The sequence below is a fragment of the Leopardus geoffroyi genome, chromosome B4 (assembly GCF_018350155.1).
Source record: "Leopardus geoffroyi isolate Oge1 chromosome B4, O.geoffroyi_Oge1_pat1.0, whole genome shotgun sequence".
NCBI lineage: Eukaryota > Metazoa > Chordata > Mammalia > Carnivora > Felidae > Leopardus > Leopardus geoffroyi.
This window is the reverse complement of record NC_059341.1, coordinates 45920839-45941679: the sequence shown is the minus strand read 5'-3', so window position 1 is coordinate 45941679 and position 20841 is coordinate 45920839. Positions and strand designations below refer to the sequence as shown.

Below are 20841 nucleotides of genomic sequence, written 5' to 3'. Positions count from 1 at the left end.
CTGCTTAGAATGTTTTCCATTTTGGAAATGTTAAGTTTGCATTCTAGGTTTTTTTTTTTTTTTTTTTTTTTAATTTTTTTTTTTTCAATGTTTATTTATTTTTGGGACAGAGAGAGACAGAGCATGAACGGGGTAGGGGCAGAGAGAGAGGGAGACACAGAATCGGAAACAGGCTCCAGGCTCTGAGCCATCAGCCCAGAGCCTGACGCGGGGCTCGAACTCCCGGACCGCGAGATCGTGACCTGGCTGAAGTCGGACGCTTAACCGACTGCGCCACCCAGGCGCCCCACATTCTAGTTTTTTAAATGTTTTAACTTATTTCTTTTGAGAGAGAGAGAGTGAGTGCACATGCGAGTGGGAAGGAGGGACAGAGAGAGAAGAGAGAGAGCATCCCAAGCAGGCTCCCTGCTATCCATGCTCTATCTCATGAACTGCAAGATCATGACCTGAGCTGAAATCAAGAGTCAGAGGCTTAACCGACTGAGCCACCCAGGTGCACCTACATTCTGTTTTTCTTGAGTGAGTTTTGGGAAAACTCTGCTTTCTTTCTCTTTATTCTGCTTTCTTTCTCTTTATTTCCTCTTTATTTCCTTTCTTTTTTATAATTAAAAAAATTTTTTAAGGGGCGCCTGGGTGGCGCAGTCGGTTAAGCGTCCGACTTCAGCCAGGTCACGATCTCGCGGTCCGTGAGTTCAAGCCCCGCGTCAGGCTCTGGGCTGATGGCTCAGAGCCTGGAGCCTGCTTCCGATTCTGTGTCTCCCTCTCTCTCTGCCCCTCCCCCGTTCATGCTCTGTCTCTCTCTGTCCCAAAAATAAATAAATGTTGAAAAAAAAAATTTTTTTTAAGTTCTTTGAGAGAGTGTGTGTGCACATGTGATCTGGGAAAGGGCAAAGAGGGGGAGAGAGATGCTCAGCTCGATCTCATGACCATGAGGTCATGACCTGAGCCAAAATCAAGAGTTGGACGCTCACCTTATTTCTCATCTCTCAGGGCCAATCCTTCATTGCCTGATGCACAATGTCTTGAAAACGGAAAGCTATTCTTTCATATAGCTAGTCTTTTTTTTTTTTTTTTTCCAGTTGTTTTAAGCAGGAGTTTAAACTCAGTCACCATTACTTCATCTTGGCTGGAAGCTGCAGATGATTTGGAACATTTGGAGAGTTTGTTAAAACTACACGTATCTTGGGCCATACTCCAATCTCATTGATTTACCGGTTATAGCAGTGAGGCTAGGGTATATGATTTTGCAATTGTATATTAAAAGTAGGCCAGGCATTAGATAGACAAAGTTAAATTAGACATAATACTTGTTTACAAAAGCATTTTTGTTAACAGAAGCATTTATAATCCAGTGCAAAAGATGAGTTCTTATGGCATAATGTCTTAAGTATAATGTGCATAAATAGTGTGCTATGGAGCATCTCTATGAAGAAATGTATCCAAATGTAGCCCTATGGCAGCCAAGGGAGGGTTAGCAAATGCTTCCTGGAAGAAATGAAGGAGTGAATTTGGAAGGATGGGCTGGAGTTCATTGAATTGGTGGAAATAAGGGGAAAGGGGACCAGGAGGCAAGGACAGACCAAGTGGAGAAAAAATATCTTTATAAAGGCCCAGAGGTGCAAGGTTGCAAATGCATAATGTAGAATGGTTGAATCAAAGTGGGAGAAGAGGTGATCCCCATTGTCGCCATCCATAAGAAGAAACTCCTTTATCCCGGATGTTTTTCTGACTTTCTGTGTGGGGGCAGGAAGCAAAAGGGAATATTTTTTTTTCCCACAGTTACCTGATTTACATTCTTTATTTACCCTTTCCCACAGCTCCAGGTTTGATTCAGCATTACCTAAAACCACCATCCACCATTTATCAACAGTGGTATCAGGGTTTACTAATCATTGATTCTTCCTCTTTCATCCACTGTCAAGTCACTGTTGATTCCTCAGATTGTCACACTTTACAGATCAAACATAGACTTCCCCTCATCAGCCCCTATCATTTGTGTTTCTTGTAGATTAATTCCACAAGGAGCCCCAAACAATTGCGTTCTGAACGCTGTTTAACGTTAGTTATCTTTTTTTTTGTACTTGGATTAAAAAGTACAAGAATACCTTTAATTATCTCCTTAGAGTTCTTACAGTCTTTCCAATGAACAAGTTAGAAAACTATGAAACAATTACACAAAAGCCACGTCACAAGAGTTGTTGAACAAAGAATTTGGCCCCATTTGATTGCAACTCACTCAAAATTCTTTTGGCTTTTGTGGCCACGGTAAGCAGAAGGAGTGGGGGTAAAAAGACTTGTATAGTGGATGTTTGCCACTATAAATGGGGACAGCCCCTATTTGAGCCCTCCTCTTCCTCTTAGGGAATGCCCTACCTTATGTAACTTAAATATGGTAAACAGCCTTCTCCCATAATGAACTGAAAATGTAGAAAGCCCACTCTCCTAGCTCTTGACAGCTGGAGCACAGGCATATGATCTGGGGTCAGCTAATCCAAGTAATCCACCTGGAAGTTTACCTTGGAAACAGGCAATATTGGGAAGATTCTTCCCGGTGGGGAAGAGAGATGGGAGTGGGGGTAGCAGCATCATTTCTCAGTAGCAGTGGGGCCAGTGATGGCACACAATTTCTGGTTCAGTGGTGGAGACTGGGGCATGGGTGTTCTGTGGTGACACCAGACGGAAGTGTGATTTAGCCTGTGCTTCTGGCTGCGGAGGCTTGCTTTTACTCTTGCCATTTCCAAATCTGGGAGAATAACTCATTTTAGTTAAGATGGGTAGAGTAGTGATATTTGATGTGATATTAGACGGGTCCAATTTTCCCTTGGAGCTGGAAGTATGTCTGTTTAATGCATTCATTTATTTGCTCATCACAGGTTTATTAAACACCTGTTTTACATCAGGCTACATGCTGGGTGCTACAGATCTAGACATTTTTAAGGCTATAATTTGATAGTATTTTAAAAATTATTGTTTCAATAATTATTGTTTGTTAAACAATTGTGAAACATTTCGCTTACTATAAAACCTCATTCTGAACACTAATTTCAGAAAAGCAGTCAGTGACTGCTTTGGGAGGAGAGGAAATTTTGTTTTAGCTGAGGGCAGCGCATACTAAACATAAGTGAGCACTCAGCACTAAATACCAAGCACTGTTGTAAGCACTTTTTATAAATTAACTCATTCGATCTTCATGGATATCTTAGCACTATTACTTTTTACTTGTTTTAACCATAAGATACTCTTTTTAAAAAAATTTTTTAATGTTTATTTTTGAGAGAGAGAGAGAGAAAGCACAAGTGCGGGGAGAGGCAGAGAGAGAGGGAGACACAGCATCCGAAGCAGGCTCCGGGCTCTGTGCTGACAGCTCATGCTGTCCATGCGGGGCTCAAACTCATGAACCGTGAGATAATGACCTCATCCAAAGTCGGATGCTTAACTGACTGAGCCACCTTGGTGCCCCATGTAAGATACTCTTGACAGTGGTCTTTCCACGTGTTTATGATTAGCTACTAATCATTACACTACCACAAAAAAAATAAAGAAAATTTCAGAGTCCTTGAGAAATAGAGGTGGGGTCTCTGAGATTGCTGAGGGAGGTAGAAGCAATAATTTTCTGCCAAATGGAAGTTTTTCAAACTGCCAAAGCATTTTTCTAGGGAAGTGAGTCAAAAGGCAGACATGATAATATATCCCCAAACTAGTGGATATAGCAGTGAACTCAAGTCTCTTTGAACTGCATCTACCAACATCAATAGCAACATCTTCCTAAAAGTAGGCTTGAAACAACGTCATTAGGCCATCCCAAGTGTAGTTTAAAAAGAAATGGTACTAGAAAACCAAAGAGTAAACACATGCACAATTTATCATTTAGCCCTTATGAGATCAGCAAATATCTGTAACAAAATTTCCCCAAAGCGGCCAACAGAGACAAGGTGACCGTCTCTGTTCTGAACATCTGAAAGGAAAATTACCACTTGTCTTCCTAGACTTCCTCCCACACTCATTGGAGAACCTGGGAAACACGGATGTCACTGGCCACACTACTACATTCTATGAGCTGCAGACAGACAAGGCCTCTCTCCTCAGGCCTCTGGATTCACAGGAACAATGACTTTGAAAACTTCAGTGCTCCCTCTGCCTTGTACATGTTAATTTTCTCCCATAGTCTATGCTGAGACCAATGTAGACAGGATCCTAGCTGGATAATGAGTATTCCAGATTACAAATCTTCTGATTTTTCAGTCTACTTCTTCATGTGATATCCCAAGCACTTTTTCCTAGAGGGGAAAAAGAGAAATAGATTCACAAAATTCCAAGTTTGATTCACTGTTGAACTGAAAACATAAACCTGTTAACTCTGCTCTCTTGTCCCAGGCATGACCCGGGTTTCAGAGACTATGTTAGGGTTGGGGGGAGGTTTGGGAAGATGACCAGCAGCCTTGGTATTCAGGAAAGGAAAACATATGTGAAGGACTTAGGTTACACACCCAGGGCTGATAGGCTAGATGGGGAAAGGCTTTGATGCTGTATTTAAAATTCAAAAGAGTTAAAAAAAAATTCAAAGGAGTAGATATTGGAAAGTTGAAGATTATGGAAAGTTGAAGATTATGCTCTTTGCAAAGCTCTGTGAAATGGATGAAGTTGTAGGAGCACAGGGTGACTATTTGAACAGTCCTTTACAATGAGGAAAAATGGCCAACGGGTGAATTAAAATCTCATGGGAGCTAGTTTAGCATGCTTTTTATTTTTATTTTTATTTTTATTTTTTTTAAGTTTGTTTATTTTTGAGAGAGTATGCACGTGGGGGAGGAGCAGAGGTAGAGGTAGAGATAGAGATAGAGATAGAAGTAGAGAGATAGAATCCCAAGCATGGTGCCCAACTCTGGGGTCAAACCCATGAACTGTGAGATCATGACCTGAGCCAAAACCAAGAGTCGGACACTTAACCCACTGAGCCACCCAGGCACCCCTAACATGTTTTTTAGATACAGTTGTTATTCTTTCATTTGATTGATTGATTATGCTAAGAGTATTGGCTTAACATCTATGATGTATGTAGAAAGAATGGGAGTGTTGAGAGACAAAGAAGCATAAAATACATAAATCTGCCCTCGTGTTTGCAATTTCATTGGGAAGTTAGATGTACTTGCAGGAAATGTGAAACACTGGGATAGTTAGGAACCCTGGAAAACTGGTGCACAGGAATAATTTTCCTCCTTCCCTACCACTATAAGGACACCCTGGAGTGCCACCAAAATACCAAGAGCCAATGGAAGTCCCTAGAAGCTTGCCACCCAGTGTCATCTTTCTTTCTTGTGCTTGGAGACTGAGCACAGGTGTCCACATCTCCTTCACATTTTCATAACTCATATCAACTCGTAAATATTCTTTTATCAACATCCTCCTTCTTTATTTTTTGCAACTCCTCTATCAGCCTTGAAAAAATTATAGTCCTTTCTCTCTCATTCTTTTTCTTCCCTCTTCCAATTTCCAGCCACATGCTCCAAATTAAACCTAACTGTGGCCAAGACTTAAAATTCGGATTTATGATGACCTGGAAAAGTAAACTAATAAATTACAAATGATAAGGAACAATGCCATCAAATTCTGAAGCCTTTGAAAATTCCCTTTATTATTTCTACCCAAAATCCATCAATCTTCTCTAATTAAAACTGTTTTTCTCTCTAGCACCAGCAGCCAAATTAAAAATAAGTAAATAAAAATGTATTCTTTTTTCTTTTGTCTTTTAATTTGCTTGCTAGAATTAGAACCACCATTTTTTCATAACAGATTTGTTGAAATATATCACAGAGTTCATCCTTTTAAAATATATGATTCAGTGGTTTTTAGTATATTCACAGAATTGTGCAACCATCACATTTGGCTGATTTTAGAACATTTCCATCACACAAAAAGAAACTCTTTATCCATTAGCAGTCACTCCCTATTCTCTCTCTTCTTCTCTAATCTGTCTCTGTGAATTCACCTATTCTGGACATTTCATGAAAATAGAATCATACAATGTATGGTATATGGCCCTTTTGTCTAACTTTCATTTAGGGTAATGTTTTCAAATTTCATCCATCTGTTCCATTCCTTTTTATGCCTAAATAATATTCCCCTGTATGGACATACTGCCTTTGGTTTTGCTATTCACCATTCATCACTGATGAACATTTGAGTTGTTTCCACTTTCAGGCTATTATGCATAAAATGAATGCTGCTATGGTCATTTATGTACAAGTTTTTATGTGAACATTTGTTATCAATTTTCTTGGGTATATATCTGAGTGGAATTGGTGACTCTATGTTTAATATTTTGGGGAAATTGCCAAATTGTTTCTTAAAGGGAAAATTTTAGAACTCAACCAGCAGTGGATGAGGGTTCACATTTTTCCACATCCCCACCAACATTTGTCTTTTTTATTTTAGCCATGCTAGTGCATGTGAAATGATATCTTACTGTGGTTTTGATTCACATGTGCCTAATGTTGAAATGAAGATGTTAAGCAAGCATCTTTTCATTGCTTACTGGCCATCTGTATATCTTCTATGGAGAAATGTCTATTCAAAATTGGCTTTTGTCTTTTTATTGTTGAGTTGTAAGAATTTATTACATATTCTGAATACAAGTTCTTTTTCAGATATATGATTTGAACATATTTTGTTTCATTCTGTGTGCTGTCTTTTCATTTTCTTGGTAGTGTCCTTTGAAGCAGAAAAAAATTACTTATTTTTTAAATTTGTCTTTCTTAAGATTTTTATTTGCTAAATACTCTCTACACCCAACATGGGACTCAAACTCACAACCCCAAGATCAAGAGTCACATGCTCCACCGACTGAGCCGGCCAGGTGCCCCTCAAGCAGAAAAAATTTTAATTTGATGTAATCCAATTTATTTTTTCTTTTGTTGTTTGTGCTTTCGGTGTAGACTATTTTTTTACAGAACACAGTTGGCATTTCAGCTACATTAACCAACTACATAGACTTTTAGTCTATTTAGACTTTTAGTCTATAGACTGAATAGAACTGGCCTGTGGACCCAGTTGATACTTACAATCTTTTTGGAAAAATATATTAACATTAACCAGGATGATTCTTTCCTGTACGTAATTATAGTGCAGATATGAAGTGTTGTAAGAAGTCAGAGGCTAGTGAGGCCCTTAAGCTAGAGTAGTCAGGAAAGGCTCTGGGACAGAGGAGGGACTTGAGGGGGTCCTGGAAGAAAGAACAGTTAAAGCCAAAATAATGTCGAGGCATCTTAGCATGAGTTAAGGCAGCTTGAATTTAGAATACTTAAGAGCCTCAGTTCAGATCAGCCCCTTACGGCTACCATATCTGGTGCAGATGTGGAAAATAGAAAGGAACAGAAGACTAGGTAAGCTTAACAGGCAGCCACTGAAGACCACAGCGGGCACTTCAGTCCCTTAGCAAGATCAGCTCTGCATTCCTTCTGGAAACCAAGACACCAAGAGTGGAGGCCTCAGGGCCATGCTGACCATGTGTGGAGCAGACTCAAACCCACTACCCTTGCTCCATTCTAGTGGAAAGAGGACTAAAGATAATGTGGGACAAAGGCCTGTGCTTCCAAGAAGGATCTGAACAGACAAAATAAAGCGCCCTGAGCCTATGGATATTTAAAACTATGGGCTACACATTTTGGAAAGGTTAACCTTGGGAGGCCATCTGAGTATGGCAGCTTTAAGGAAATCTCAAGGAATGAGGATAAAGGATGGGGTTGGCGGGGGTGGGGGGAGGGATGTTGAGTCTGAGGCATGGGGGTGAAGATGTCTGTTTCGCCTGATAGCAGGTAGTTAAAAACAGATACATATCAACAATAGCCAAATTATGGAAAGAGCCCGAATGTCCATGGGCATTGGATGAATGGATAAAGAAGATGTGGTATATATATATATATATATATATATATATATATATATATATATATATATATATATATGATGGAGTATTACTTGGCAATCAAAAAGAATGAAATCTTGCCATTTGCAACTACGTGGATGGCACTGGAGGGTATTATGCTAAGCGAAATTAGTCAGAGAAAGACAAAAATCATATGACTTCACTCATATGAGGACTTTAAGAGACAAAACAGATGAACATAAGGAAAGGGAAACAAAAATAATATAAAAACAGGGAGGGGGACAAAACATAAGAGACTCTTAAATATGGAGAACAAACAGAGGGTTACTGGAGGGGTTGTGGGAGGGGGGATGGGCTAAATGGGTAAGGGGCACTAAGGAGTCTACTCCTGAAATCATTGTTGCACTATATGCTAATTTGGATATAAATTTAAAAAATTAAAAAAAACATACAAATTTGGGGCACCTGGCTGGCTCAGTGGGGAGACCTTGTGACTCTTGATCTCAGGATTGTTGAGTTCAAGCCCCACGTGGGGTGTAGAGATTGCTTAAAAAATAAATAAACTTTATTTAAAATAAAACAAAACAAAATGATACAAATTTAATGGTTTGCTTTTTGCTTTGTATCAAAATGTCCCTGTCAAAATGGCTGGGTCCAAGCAGCAATGACAAAATATCATGAACGCTGTGTCTCTCTCTGCCTGTCAGCAGCTAAGAGAACAAGGAAGTGTTTGCCTCTCCTTGTCTCACTGCCAGACTTCGGTTGCTTACAAAATTTGTGAAAACAGAAATTATATCTAAACATTTTATATCTTGACATCTCTTCATTTCCTGTTATATCTGACCAGTCCCCCCTGGTCCAACACACATATCCCATGTACCCTTTGGGAGCCTAGTAAATATTTATTGATGATGAAGATAATCACTAAAAATAGGATCCCATCACTGGGATATATCTCTTGCCACTCAACTTCTAAATCCATGAGAACTGCCTCAAAGATGTGTTCCCTTCACTTAAAAAAAAAAAAAAAAAAAAAAACGAAAAATGAAAAAACCCCACAACTTTCCATTCTGTCTCCTCTGAATTCTGGGAAGGTTCATTTTGAAATAGGATGCACTTACCCATCCACCGTGCTGCTGGACCCAGGGCGAGAAGTTGTCTTTTAGGTACTTGGTTCCAAAGCCCAGCACCCTGTTCATAGGGTGATTGTCGATAGCAGTGAGCTTGGCCGTGACGTCTATTGCAAGAGCAGCCTTAAAGCCCTGAGCTCTGACCTCTGATTCTCCCCTGGTGTCCACACCCCTTAGGAACTGGTCTGTGATGATCTTGAAAACAGGGTAGCACAGCTGGTCCTGGAAGCTGTTCATTAAAGCCTTGTCTTTCTTTAACTGTGTACAAGAGGATATCCATTTAGTACAGCAGCCTGGCCCCGTGAAGCCGACTCAACAGTGGGCCCCTGAAACACCCAGTGGAAAACCTTGGCTCCAACTAAGAAGTTTCTTAGTGAGCAAGGATTAAATGTTTATTTGGAAATTCTATCTTTGACGAATGATAAGCTAAGCAGGTTCTCAACAAACATTGTTTCTACAAGGGATATCCTGGGGGATGCATCAGATGCTATGTAAAGATTTCGGTGGAGCACCGTCCTTTATGTGAGCCCGGCCCATCCCCCAACTTCTGTGAGACTCAGGGGCCTGTCTGTTTTACAGATCTGAAGCAAGAATGGCTAATGTCCTCTACACCAAGAATGGACCCCTTTTGATCAGCGACCCAGTTGAAGAAGCTAGACTCAAAACCCCAGTGGGCAGCCAGAAGCCTGGACTCTACCAGAATGGTAGAAGAATCAAATGCCAGAAAAAAACACTTCCATGGAGTACCCTGGCCCCTCTCTCTTTGCTCCTTTGGGTTGCACCTGCCTCTGGCATCTCAGGAAGGTGCAAGATGAGCCTGCATGTGGTCTCAGGGATGAGGGGCTTTGCAGGCACTCTGCAGCCATGGGGTTGGGGGGTAGGGGTTAGGGTTAGGGTTAGACAGAGTCACTGTCCCTCTCTAGTAGGAACTCACACCCACACAGCAAAGTCAGACCTTCTGTGTATTCCTACCAGAGTCCTCTACTGGGGAAACAACCATGTTTTCTGCATAAATAACGTAAAACGTCACCCCAAATCGTCAGGAGCGTGCATCAAGCAAAGCGAGATTTTTTAAAGTGGTAATTTATGGGATGAAAAGGAAAGCGTCTCTCTTTAGAGCCACAAAGGTCAGCTTCATACCACTTCCTGTCCCTTGCCTCCCTGACCTAATGCAAGTCACTTCTTAGGGAGGCTGGGAAGGAGGTTGCCATGAGAGCCACAGCGTCTTCAAGCTGTAAAGAGTCCTCGAGGATTCGAATAGGTCCCTCCCAGTACAAGGACTGCACTGTTGGCTGGTTATTGGCATCTACTGGCCATTCTTCTGGTGACAGGAGGCTCATTCCGTCACAAGGCAGCCCTGAGTGCTAGAAAGTTCATTCCTAAAATGGAGAAAATCAATTGCCCCATAACTCCTATCCATTGATGTTAGTTCTGGAGAAACATAGGAGTGCCCTCAAGTCATGTACCGTATTCTATTTTCTTTCTCTGCACCCCAGTTCGTCCTCTACTTGTGAACTCGAAGCTCACATGCCCTCCCAGTTACCATCCTCTGCACACACTGCTGACAAAGGCATTGAGGGAGGACCCACTGAGAAGTTGGGACTGGGGTAGAGTGGCTGGCCACTTAGTGTTGTTTCCCCTCCTGCACAAGCCGCATGGGGCCTGACTTCCATCCACTGATCGTGGCAGGACAAGGCAAGGGGTCCACAGGCCAGTCCCTGACTGACAGACCCCAGAGGCTACTCAGCAGTCTGTGGGTAACGGCACAGAATTCTGGGGTCCTGCTCACCAGCTCTGTATCTGAAGACACTCTCACACTTTCCTGACGGGAATGATGGGTCTTGACTTCTAAATGGCAGGAAGTAAGTCCAAAGTTCTCCAAGTAACACTAATCCGCCTCCCCGGCCAAATAGCTGAGAGAGACCTTGAGCAGAGAACAGTCCAGCCACTCTCGGGGGAGATTTTGGGAAGGACTCCAACCTTGGAGCAGGCGTGGGACATCGATATCCAGACTGCAGGGCAAATGCAAGAGTCTAAACTTCCCCGAGGATCAGTTACATGGGGAACCAGATTCATAATTCTATTCAGCAAATTTTAATTTATTGGTGTCTTTTCTTGCAATAACAAAGTTACATTTTTCATTTCCAAAAATTCCAGGGAGGCTCCAGAAGGTTTACTTATGTTTTCCAAAGTGATTCATTTTTGAGATGCTGCCAGCATGAAGAATTTGGACTCCAAGGGAAATAAAATTTAGGACTAAGTGGAAACCAGAACTTGCAAAGGAATACAATCTGCAGTACGCTTCCATTCTCTGTCCCAGTGCGTGGGCACAGAAAAGAAATCACATTAGTTCAAGAAGCTCCATACCTCTCTTTCCAACTGATCCCCTGAATATTTCAGCAGCTCAACGATTTGGGCTATTATTTGCTCCTCTCCATCTGTCGGGGGAAAATTCCAGTTATTTCTTTTAAGAAGAAAAATCATCTTAACTTTTTTTTTTTTTTTTTTTTTTTTTTGCCCCTAGGGACAATACTTGTAGCCTGGTTAGGGACTGAGGGAGACATGTGCTTTGTAATTCTCAGCAACTTAACTCTTACCTTCCTTCGACTGATGGGGCACAAACCACTCCAGCTGCCCTCTCCTACAGACCCCTCCTTTCCTTTCTTCTTTTTTCCCTCAGCGCCCCGCTTCTCGCCATGAAATGCATCACTTTATTTACTGTAAGAATGTTGTTGACGATATTGGTTCCACGACCCATGGTCCTGTCTCTGAAGATGTTTAGGAGAACCTTCTTTCTCGTTGGTAGGATTCTCCTGAGCAGATGTTGCTTTTCCCATATGGACACCATAAATTCCAATGGGTCATATTCCCCCTTTGTGCTGCTAGAAAGTACAGAGCCGAATTTATGGGCCCCAGCCAAGAGGGGGTACGGTCTTCCTGGCTTGCATTTTGGGAATTAAGCTCATTCCTAAACCCACCTCGATTTCCCCGCTAGTGCATTCTTTTTACATTATCTTTCAAATTGCTTTATTTGATTAATCTTATTTACTAACATGTATACTTTGCATGCTGTCTTTACAACAAAGTGAGGTATAAGTAAATACACTTACGGAGTGCTCCCACTCCAAAGGCTAAAATGGCAGGTAGAGAGAGAGACGGCTCCTGTTGGTGTGTACGTGGGAGCAGGGGACGTGGAGTATGATTTTTCTTATCTCAAAACATGCTAACCACCCAACATGAGGAAAACGGTCATGGCTCCGGAACGGTATCCAAACAGAGAAAAGCCAGTTACTGATACAGGAGTGCTTTTCATTGAGGGCACAATCTTTGAAGTCATGGAGTCCTCACGTGTGTTCCAGATAAGAGGGAAGGAGAGGCCAGCAAATTAATCCAGCCCATCACCTCCCAGGAAGGTCTAGCGAAAGGTAAGGGAAGTGGGAGGTCTGAGCCTCAAATCACCTGGGAGGCACCAGCACGCGGGTCTCCGTGGCCCGTGTGTATGTAGTTTTTATCTGCCCCTGTGGCCCCTCTCTCTGGGAGTCACCCTAACAAGGGCCGGCATTTCTCACGTGCACAGAGGAGACGAGCATCGGCCTGAGGCTGGTTCAGGGGCAGCTCTCCACACACAGGGGATCACAATAAGGTGGAGGCACTTTTTAGCACACTCAGAGGGGCCTCTTCTCTTCCAGCCCCGGAGGGGGTAGTTTGCGGTCCCAGCAATGCGGCACGAGACAGGCGACATCACCGCTCCGCTTGCAGGCCAGGCAGCCGCCGCCACTTGCGCCTTGTACTTCGGCTACTGCAATCCCGGGGCCGCCTCCCCTCCGTCCCACCCCTGGGCTGGAGTTTGGGGAAGGAGGGCCACGAGCAGGGACAGTCGTCAGTGACGGCAAGTGGGACTGAACTTCTCTTCCTGTGGCACGTGGTTGTGCTCCCGTTCAACTCCAGAATTCCTGCACATCTGCTGGGAACTCCTGGTCCTCGCTACGGCTGTGGCTTTGGTGACAGCTGACCCCGCTCTGGTCACTAGTTCTCACTTCTGCTACACGTGGTGCGCCAGACCCGGTGTCTGACGACGCCCTGCTGTTTCACGGGGCCACGTTGTAAGTCCCTGGGCCCGTGCTCCGTCCGCAACCTGGGCATTCCCGGGAGCAAACCGGCCCGCGGCCGTCACCCACAGGATTAAATCCAATAGCGCATCTCCCTCGGTGGACAAGGTTGAGGCCGCTTCGTGCTCCACCCCCTGTCCCCCCCCCCCCCTCCCCAGCAGGAGGCTTTGCAGTTAGCACTGAGCTTGGCACGTTGCTTCAGTCTGTTGGCGCACTGCCCTTGCCTGGGCCGGTCTCAAGAGCGAAAGGTCGGGGCCTCCAGCAGCCTGCTGTCCTGCCCTCGGCCCAGGGCAGCAGACACCCCTAACTGCAGAGCCCTGCGCTGACCGAACCCACGAATGCATAGCTCTGCCTGGCGGACACCCGGCCCGACGACCCAAGCACGTGGAAGGGGGTTTACCTTTCTTAGCACTGGGCGCTGGAAGCTGGAAGCCCTGGCGCTGGATGAACGGATGGACAAAACTGCCTTTGGACTTGCGGCTTCCCGCCTGGCCGTGGACCTCGTCGGCTGGGGGCCAGGAATGCACAATTTCGGCAACGCGGTTGGCAATGGAAACGACTTGGGGGTCCTCAGCTGAAACGAGACCAAATGGTGCTGAGCGGCCCTTCCCAGAAGAACTTGGTCTAGCTCATCGGTATGCACGGTCGCCCGAAATGAAAAGCCCAGCCTAGAGGGAGAGGAAGCTGCCCGGGACGTGTGTGCGGGGGAGGCCATTCTTCAGAAAGCTCTGGCAGTTGCCTGGCAGAGGCTGGGATGGGGGAGGAGCGCACAGAGGAATGATTGCCACCTTGAAACAATTGCCCTTCTGCACCCTCTTTTTGAAGTCTTGCAAAATTAGGGTCCCCTTTCCCCTTTGCAAGGGAAGAAACACAAAAGAAAGTGCTTAGTTCTTTGCTTGAGGGAATCCTCATTATGCTTTTATTTTTATTCTTTTTTTTGGGGGGGGGGACATTCTTTATATCTTGGGAGAGCTGGCCCCTACGTGCAGAGGAGGGCATTCAAGAGTTTGACAAGCCTTTGGGGGTTGGTCACTGAGGAAAGAGAAATATCCCTGCTCTCAGACCATATTCATTACTCAAGCCCATTATCAAGTCAACACTGAACTCCCCTTGCTCTTAAAGTGACACGTCTTCTCTCTCCTCCCGGTCTAATGGGAAACATCCAATTAACGCTGATAGGTACTCCAGGGGACATAAAGTGCAGTCCACGGCTTTCAAGAATTTATAATCCAAGAAAAGATGTATTTGCACACATTACTATAGAATAAAGCATGTGGGGGCATGAAGGTTTAAATATCCTAGCCCCCCGAATTAAAGGCCCCCTGAAGGTCCTAGCCAGTGAAGGGACGAGTCAGCTCTGCTTTTCGTCAGGGATGGGGAGGGGGGGGGGGGGAGCAGGTGGTATTGCTGAGTTATTTGGGACTAAAATTTTCATTGTTGATTTGTCGCTAAGTTCTTAAGTTTTAGAAATGTGTGCAGCTCTGTCTTTGATGCCCTACGGAGCCCAAGTAATATTTGGAAAACGCTATCCCATTCACACACTTGAAGAAAGCAACACAGTGGGGTTTGGGCCAGAATGTTGGGGTGCCCAGAGGAATTCCTGGGCTTTGTAAATGAAGATGGCTAAGAGAGGCATAGCCTGGGTCCCAGGAGGGATCCTGTCCCATGCTTTGACATCCTACGGAGCTGCCAGTGTGACTTCTGACTCTCTGTCCCTGGATTCCTCCACAGTATGGGAGTTTAGTGCTCCCCCTTCACCCTCTGGGCATCACTGGAAGACCATGGGAACTGATGCTTTGTCCACAATGCCTTCCTTGTAAAAAAAAAAAAAAAAAAAAAAAAGGCATAATGGTTTCCTTAAAAAGCCATATTTTTCATGTTTGGTTCACAGGGTTCAAAAAGAGATAATAAGGAGTGAATTGAGAGAGAAGTATTGGAGAGTCAAGGAGAGAAGGATGGATGCTTTTCCTTCCCGTTTTAACAGCCAAACCAAATATATACTTTCCACCTTATTGCGGCCCAACCAGCCTCCTCTCTTGAACGCTGGCCACCATGGCCCCTGACAAGGAAATGGCAAGAGGCTGGATCCCAGCGCCTCTTGTATCTGGGAGCCTTCCCTTGTATCGGCAGAAGATGGGGATTTTTTTCCCCCCTCGGTAACCTTGTGCGGCCTGTCTGGGGCGATCAGCGCATGGCTCTTCTACCAGAAAGCCACACTGTGCCCATCTTGTACTTGAAGGAGGCAGACGGAGGCCCCAAAGGCTGTCCCTCCTTATCCCCCAGCCCCCATCATGTGGCAGGGCGATCAGGAGACCGCTGGCGGCCTGGGAATACCCAATCTGACTCACCTGCTTACAGTGCATTGCTTTCTATGAATTGGTGGGCACGGAGGGAGAGAGGCAGGTGACATTCGTGCAGGGAAAAGTATGAGCGAGTACATTTAGACTCAGATGAACCAGCTCTAGCTAAGATGCCCATTTTATTTCTTTATTTCTTTATTTTCTTCCAAGTTTGTATTTAAATTCTAGTTAGCTGACATATAGCGTAGTATTGGTTTCGGGAGTAGAATTTAGTGATGGATCATTCACATACAACACCCAGTGCGCATCCCAACAAGTGTCCTCCTTAATAAGATTCCCATTAATTAAACTAAATACCTAAATTTTAAACTCTGAGAAAAAAAAAAGATTCCCTTCTTGTTGGAGTCGATCTCATCTGATAGGCAAGGGGGAATTGGATGGGGGTGGGGGGAGGACAGAAAGGCCGCCCGTCCTTTGGGGTCTGTTTTTGGGGGAGGTGATGTCACTATAAGAAGAGCAAGAGAGCACAGCCAGAGGACTTGCCATCCAGCCTGTGGCCTGAGGCATTTGTTTTGTGGATGCATGTATTTGTTTATCTTAAAGTTTATTTATTTATTTTGAGAGAGAGACAGCGCCAGTGGGGGAGGGGCAGAGAGAGAGGGAAAGAGAGAGGATCCCAAGCAGCCTCCATGCTGCCAGTGTAGAGCCCGACTCAGGCCATGAGACCATGAGTAAACCAAGAGTGAGATGCTCAGCCGTTCGACCCAGCCACCCAGGCGCCCCCCGGAGGCATTTGTTTTAAAGAGAAGGGGCAGGGTGTTTCCCTATGGTTGAGACTGCTACTTCCTTCCCAGAATCCGTTTTCTTCCTCCTTAGCAAGTGACCCCTGAAGTGTCACAGGCAGCAATGGGCTCAGCTGCACAGACTACATTTCCCAGCCTTCTTGACACTAAAGAGTGGCCAGTGAGATGTAAGAAAAGTTGAGTGCAGTTCCAAGAAAGCTCTCTAAACCGGAACTGAATTATCTAGAAAAAGACACCCTTTTGTTCCCGGCCCCCACCTCCCACCACTTGCTTCCTCTTCTTCCTGCCTGAAATGGAGAGACGATGGCCGGAGTCTCAGCAGCCACTTTGGAATATAAGGTGACTTTGAGGTTGGAAGTTACTAGCCTAGGGATGGCAGACTAGGAATCATTCCACATTTAGCGAATCCTAGCTGTGGACAAACAAGGGTTCACGGGTCAAAGAACCTGGGTTTGTAGTTTCTAAGATTGGTATTGACACCATTTTTCTACTTCCTAAGACCTCTTCCTTCTAGACTTTGATCTTGGGACGTAACCTTACAGTTCTCACTTAAGCCTGGGTCCGGGTCCTGGAAACAGCAGCGAGGGCTAAATTGTGAACTTCAGTTAAAAGAACCCAGGTGACACCAGCTGCTAAGCTCTGATTTATGCGTGGTAAAATAGAAGTAGAACATGAGACTCTCTTGAGTCACATCCGATGAAAAACCAACAGACCACCCACGTAATTGACCAAATAAGAAAGCGGGCAAGAGAAGCGTTGGAAGGGAATATACACCGAGTCTAAGTGTCTACAGCAAGGCCTCCTTGGGAAGTGACCGTTTCTACTATTTTAGAGCTATCTATGTCTATATAAAGATCTTAGAATTTTAGTAAATAAAAAAGGTCACATGACACTTCAGTGTTACCACAATACAGAATGTCATTTGTCTCGGGAAACCAGAAGATTAAGGTCTGTAAAACGTGCCTCTGTCTCTCGGAAAAATCCAGGGGACAGCCAAGCAGAAAAGTCTATGCAGGTGCGTCCACAGGGTTCTGTAGGCTCCAGAGCTCAGCTACCATCCCCAGCGGGAGCTTGTTGTACCCATGGCAGGGGGGTGGGGTGCAGAGAGGAGGAGTTCCCCAGATAACCTCACCCCCAACTTCTCCGGTTCTAAAATTTTAAAGTCCAGCGGGAAATAAACGTTTCCTTGATCATCCTGAGGGATAGAAAACGACCCACCGGGGGTTGATTCTCCAAGTAAGCCGGGGACGGTCACACCGTTTTAAAATTGAGACATTACTGCCACCTGTTGACTAATTATTGACAATTTACCCCAGCCATCAAGCCCAGCAGGAGTGGGCGCTTCTTTTAAAATGTGGGCAGCGGGCACTGGGCACTGCTGAAAGGGAAGAAGATACTTATGCCGAAGCTTGTCGATGGAGGGCAACTGTATGCTAAGGCCCTTTGTGAAAATGTTCCATTGTCCTGAGACAAATGACAAAATGTATTTTGTTCCACTGAGGGGAAGGTTTTGTCAAAATGCTTCTTCGTTGTGTGTTTTCTCCCCCCCAGAGGGCCTTATACTTTGAAAAGTATTTTTGCATGCAGCTACCAGATCTTTCCATCCACCCTAAGAGGTAGGGAGGGTGGGACACCCCAATGTACAGATGGAAACAGAGGCCCAGAGAGGTGAGTCGACTTACCTCCAGGAGTGTGGCAGTCTCAACCCCTGTGTAGGGCTCCTTGGCACAGAGGATCGGGAGTTTGGGCAGCGAGCTTATTACTAGGCAGTGGAGCCAGAAAACCTGTCCTGTCACCCTTTGCTGCCATTCTCTTACTTCCTGCTCGGTCTTGAGAAAAGCAGGGCAATTATTATTGAATATCAATAAGTGGGGAAACTGAGGCACAACGGCGTGCCCTCCCTCAGCCCACATTACCAGCGGGGAGGAGATGGACCACCAGACACACAAAGAAGGGGAAGATCTTGCTGTGGGAGAGAAGAATCCCCAAATCCTACCTTCATGCTCTCTGTGCTGTCCCATGTTAGAAAGGGACCTAGCCCTTGAATGACTGGGACCGTGAGGCTCTGGTATCGCCTGACCCTCCAAGCGGGCCGTAGGCGGGCTCTGTTCATTTTCCTCCTTCTCTACCACTCCAAAGAGTGCTCTCCAAGACGACTTTTTCTTGCCCAGGTTTGTGGCCTGCTCAGGGGATGGGGAAGTTCTCCAAGCCCATGACACTTGTGTCCACGAGTCGTTTGCTGGCCAACTCCCCAGTCCTCTCTGGGACAAACTTCTTGTTCTCGGCGGCCTTGGGGAGGAGGCAGCGGGCGGGTTCTTGAAGACGTGGTGTTTGGCGTAGAACGCCAGGATTTTGAATTCTAAGCTGTTTGGGTCGTCATCGTCCAGGGGGATCTCCTCCAGGTCCCAGGCACTGGTGGCGCACATGGCGACCCTGCAACAACAAAGTCCACACGTGTCCTTTGACCTGTGGGCGCGCTACTCTCTGTAGGTCCGGAGAGGTGGGTGGAGTGCCGCGAACGTTCCTCGAGCACCTGTTCTGTCCACGCAGAGAGGCAGGGAGGCATCGGACGCGGAAAACGCAGGGTTCTTTCTGAAAGCACAGCCTCAGAGACAAGGGAGAGAGAAGGCACAGAGACAGCTCCACACGAAGAGAGTGGGCGAGGAGCCAGATCAGAGGTGCAGGTAGCCAGTGCGGGGAGGGGGGGTGGTGGGGGTGGGGAACACCTGCCCAGAGAGGGCAAGCAAAGCCTCTAGGACACATAGAGAGGGTTTACGCGGGTGGGTGGGTATGGGGGCTAAGAACAGGGTGGGCAGAGGGCAGACCGTGGTGGAGTTTAGGATGTGTTTGCAGAGTGGCCAGAGGGCTGACAGACACACGTAGGCGCTTTGTGAGCAGCTGGGGTTGAGGGATAGAGGGACAGTAAGTGAAATGGCAGTGGGGCCAACTATGGGGGCCTTTGAACCTGCGGCTAAAAGCTCTGCCTTTTCTCACTCTGATCAGTCAGTACTTCCCAAAAGGAGCCTGAGACCTGAGACCTCAGAAGGCAGTCAAAGGACTTCCTGGGGAGGGTAGTTGGGCAAAGGGGGAGGCTAACTCAGGAGGGAAATAACTGGGTCTCTGACCCTTCCCATCCTCTCTTCCTTCTTCCTTTACCGTCTCCACTGGCTTGCATAGGTCTGCTTCTACCTCCTGCCATCTTGGGATCCCAGGTAAGACCCGGGGGCACCTGGGTGGCTCAGTCAGTTAAGCTTCTGACTCTTGGTTTCGGCTCAGGTCATGATCTCATGGTTCGTGAGTTCAAGCCCTGCCTCGGAGCCTTCTTGGGATTCGCTCCCTCTCTCTCTGCCCCTTCCCTGCTAGAGCATGCACTCTTGCATGAGCGCGTGCTCTCTCTCTCGCTCTCAAAATAAATCAATAAATAAACTTAAAAATCTCATTTGAAAAAAATCCTGCTATTTTTACAGCTTATTTCTGAATGAATAGCTGGACGTGTATAATAAAATGATTTTCTTCAATTAAAGCTTTCATGAAATATCACCTTTTTTGGTTTCCTGCTAGGAAATAATTTCATTTTTTAAAAAATGTTTATTTTCGAGACAGAGAGAGAGAGAGTGCTCCTGTGCATGAGCAGGGGGAGGGGCAGAGAGAGAGGGGAAGAGAGACTCTCAAGCAGGCTCCGCACTGTGAGCAAGGAGCCTGACACGGGGCTCAAACTCACAAACTGTGAGATCATGACGTGAGCCAAACGAAATCAAGAGTCAGACACTTAACAGACTGAGCCTCCCAGGCGCCCCTAGGAAATCATTTCTTTTTTTTGCAAATAATATACTCTGTTTTCTTCTGTTAGATGTTAAGGACTACATTTTCCATTTTGTTCCTGATGCCGGAAAGTGCCGTCCTCCCATCTCATTGGATTACAATTTCATAGGCAGCGGCTGTACTAGAAAACAGCACGGGCTTCTCACTCTGACAATCTGGAGATTTAAGCTTAACTCCTGGCCTTCCAACTGACTAGCTGTGTGACCTGGGACAGGTTACTTCACTTCTCTGAACCTGAGTTTCATGTAAGTAAATTAAAAATAAGAAATCATCTTGCAGGGATATTGTGAGGCTATAAGATAATGTATGAGAAGTCCCATCAGAATCTGACTCAAAAATGGTGGCTATAATTTTTTTGTCTAGTACAACTGTTATTCCCCAGGCCCTCTGACTCTGTTCTTGAGGTGGCTTTTAATCATGTTCCCTTCCCTCCATGGTCCTACTTTGGCATGGAAGCTGGTGATAATAAGTAAGCTTTGGTGATATTCACGGGATCCACCGGCCTATCTATTCCTCCTTTTCTCTCCACTATTTCCTCTTCTAGCGAGACGAACTCACAAAGAAATGGGACCCTAACTGCAGACAGGGTTTGAGGCAGTGAGACAGGGTACAAATAAATTGTCTGGAGGCTGGTGGTTGGGGCTGGCTCAGCTTCTAACGTGCAATGTTCTTGGACAAGTCACTTAATTTCTTTGGTCCTTCGTTGCCTCATCCAATATTCTCTACTTTTCCCAAAGGTTCTACTGTTTGAAGGAGGTGTAGTGGCTGAAATATCTTCCCTGACTGCCTGCCAGT

General features: G+C 45.4%; 1 protein-coding gene across 3 annotated transcripts in view; it reads right to left on the bottom strand.

Moving 5' to 3' along the window:
* Positions 1-3844: 3844 nt before the first annotated feature.
* Positions 3845-20841, bottom strand: part of BCL2L14 (BCL2 like 14) — a 37365-nt gene continuing 20368 nt past the window's right edge. For all 3 annotated transcript variants that reach the window (XM_045463790.1, XM_045463791.1, XM_045463792.1), the window contains 5 exons: positions 18221-18657; positions 13522-13695; positions 11380-11450; positions 9004-9270; positions 3845-4277 (listed from right to left, as the gene is read on the bottom strand). In XM_045463790.1, the coding sequence (XP_045319746.1) occupies positions 4239-4277; positions 9004-9270; positions 11380-11450; positions 13522-13695; positions 18221-18657 (988 nt within the window). In that variant the 3' untranslated portion in view covers positions 3845-4238. The remainder of the gene's footprint in view (positions 4278-9003; positions 9271-11379; positions 11451-13521; positions 13696-18220; positions 18658-20841) is intronic.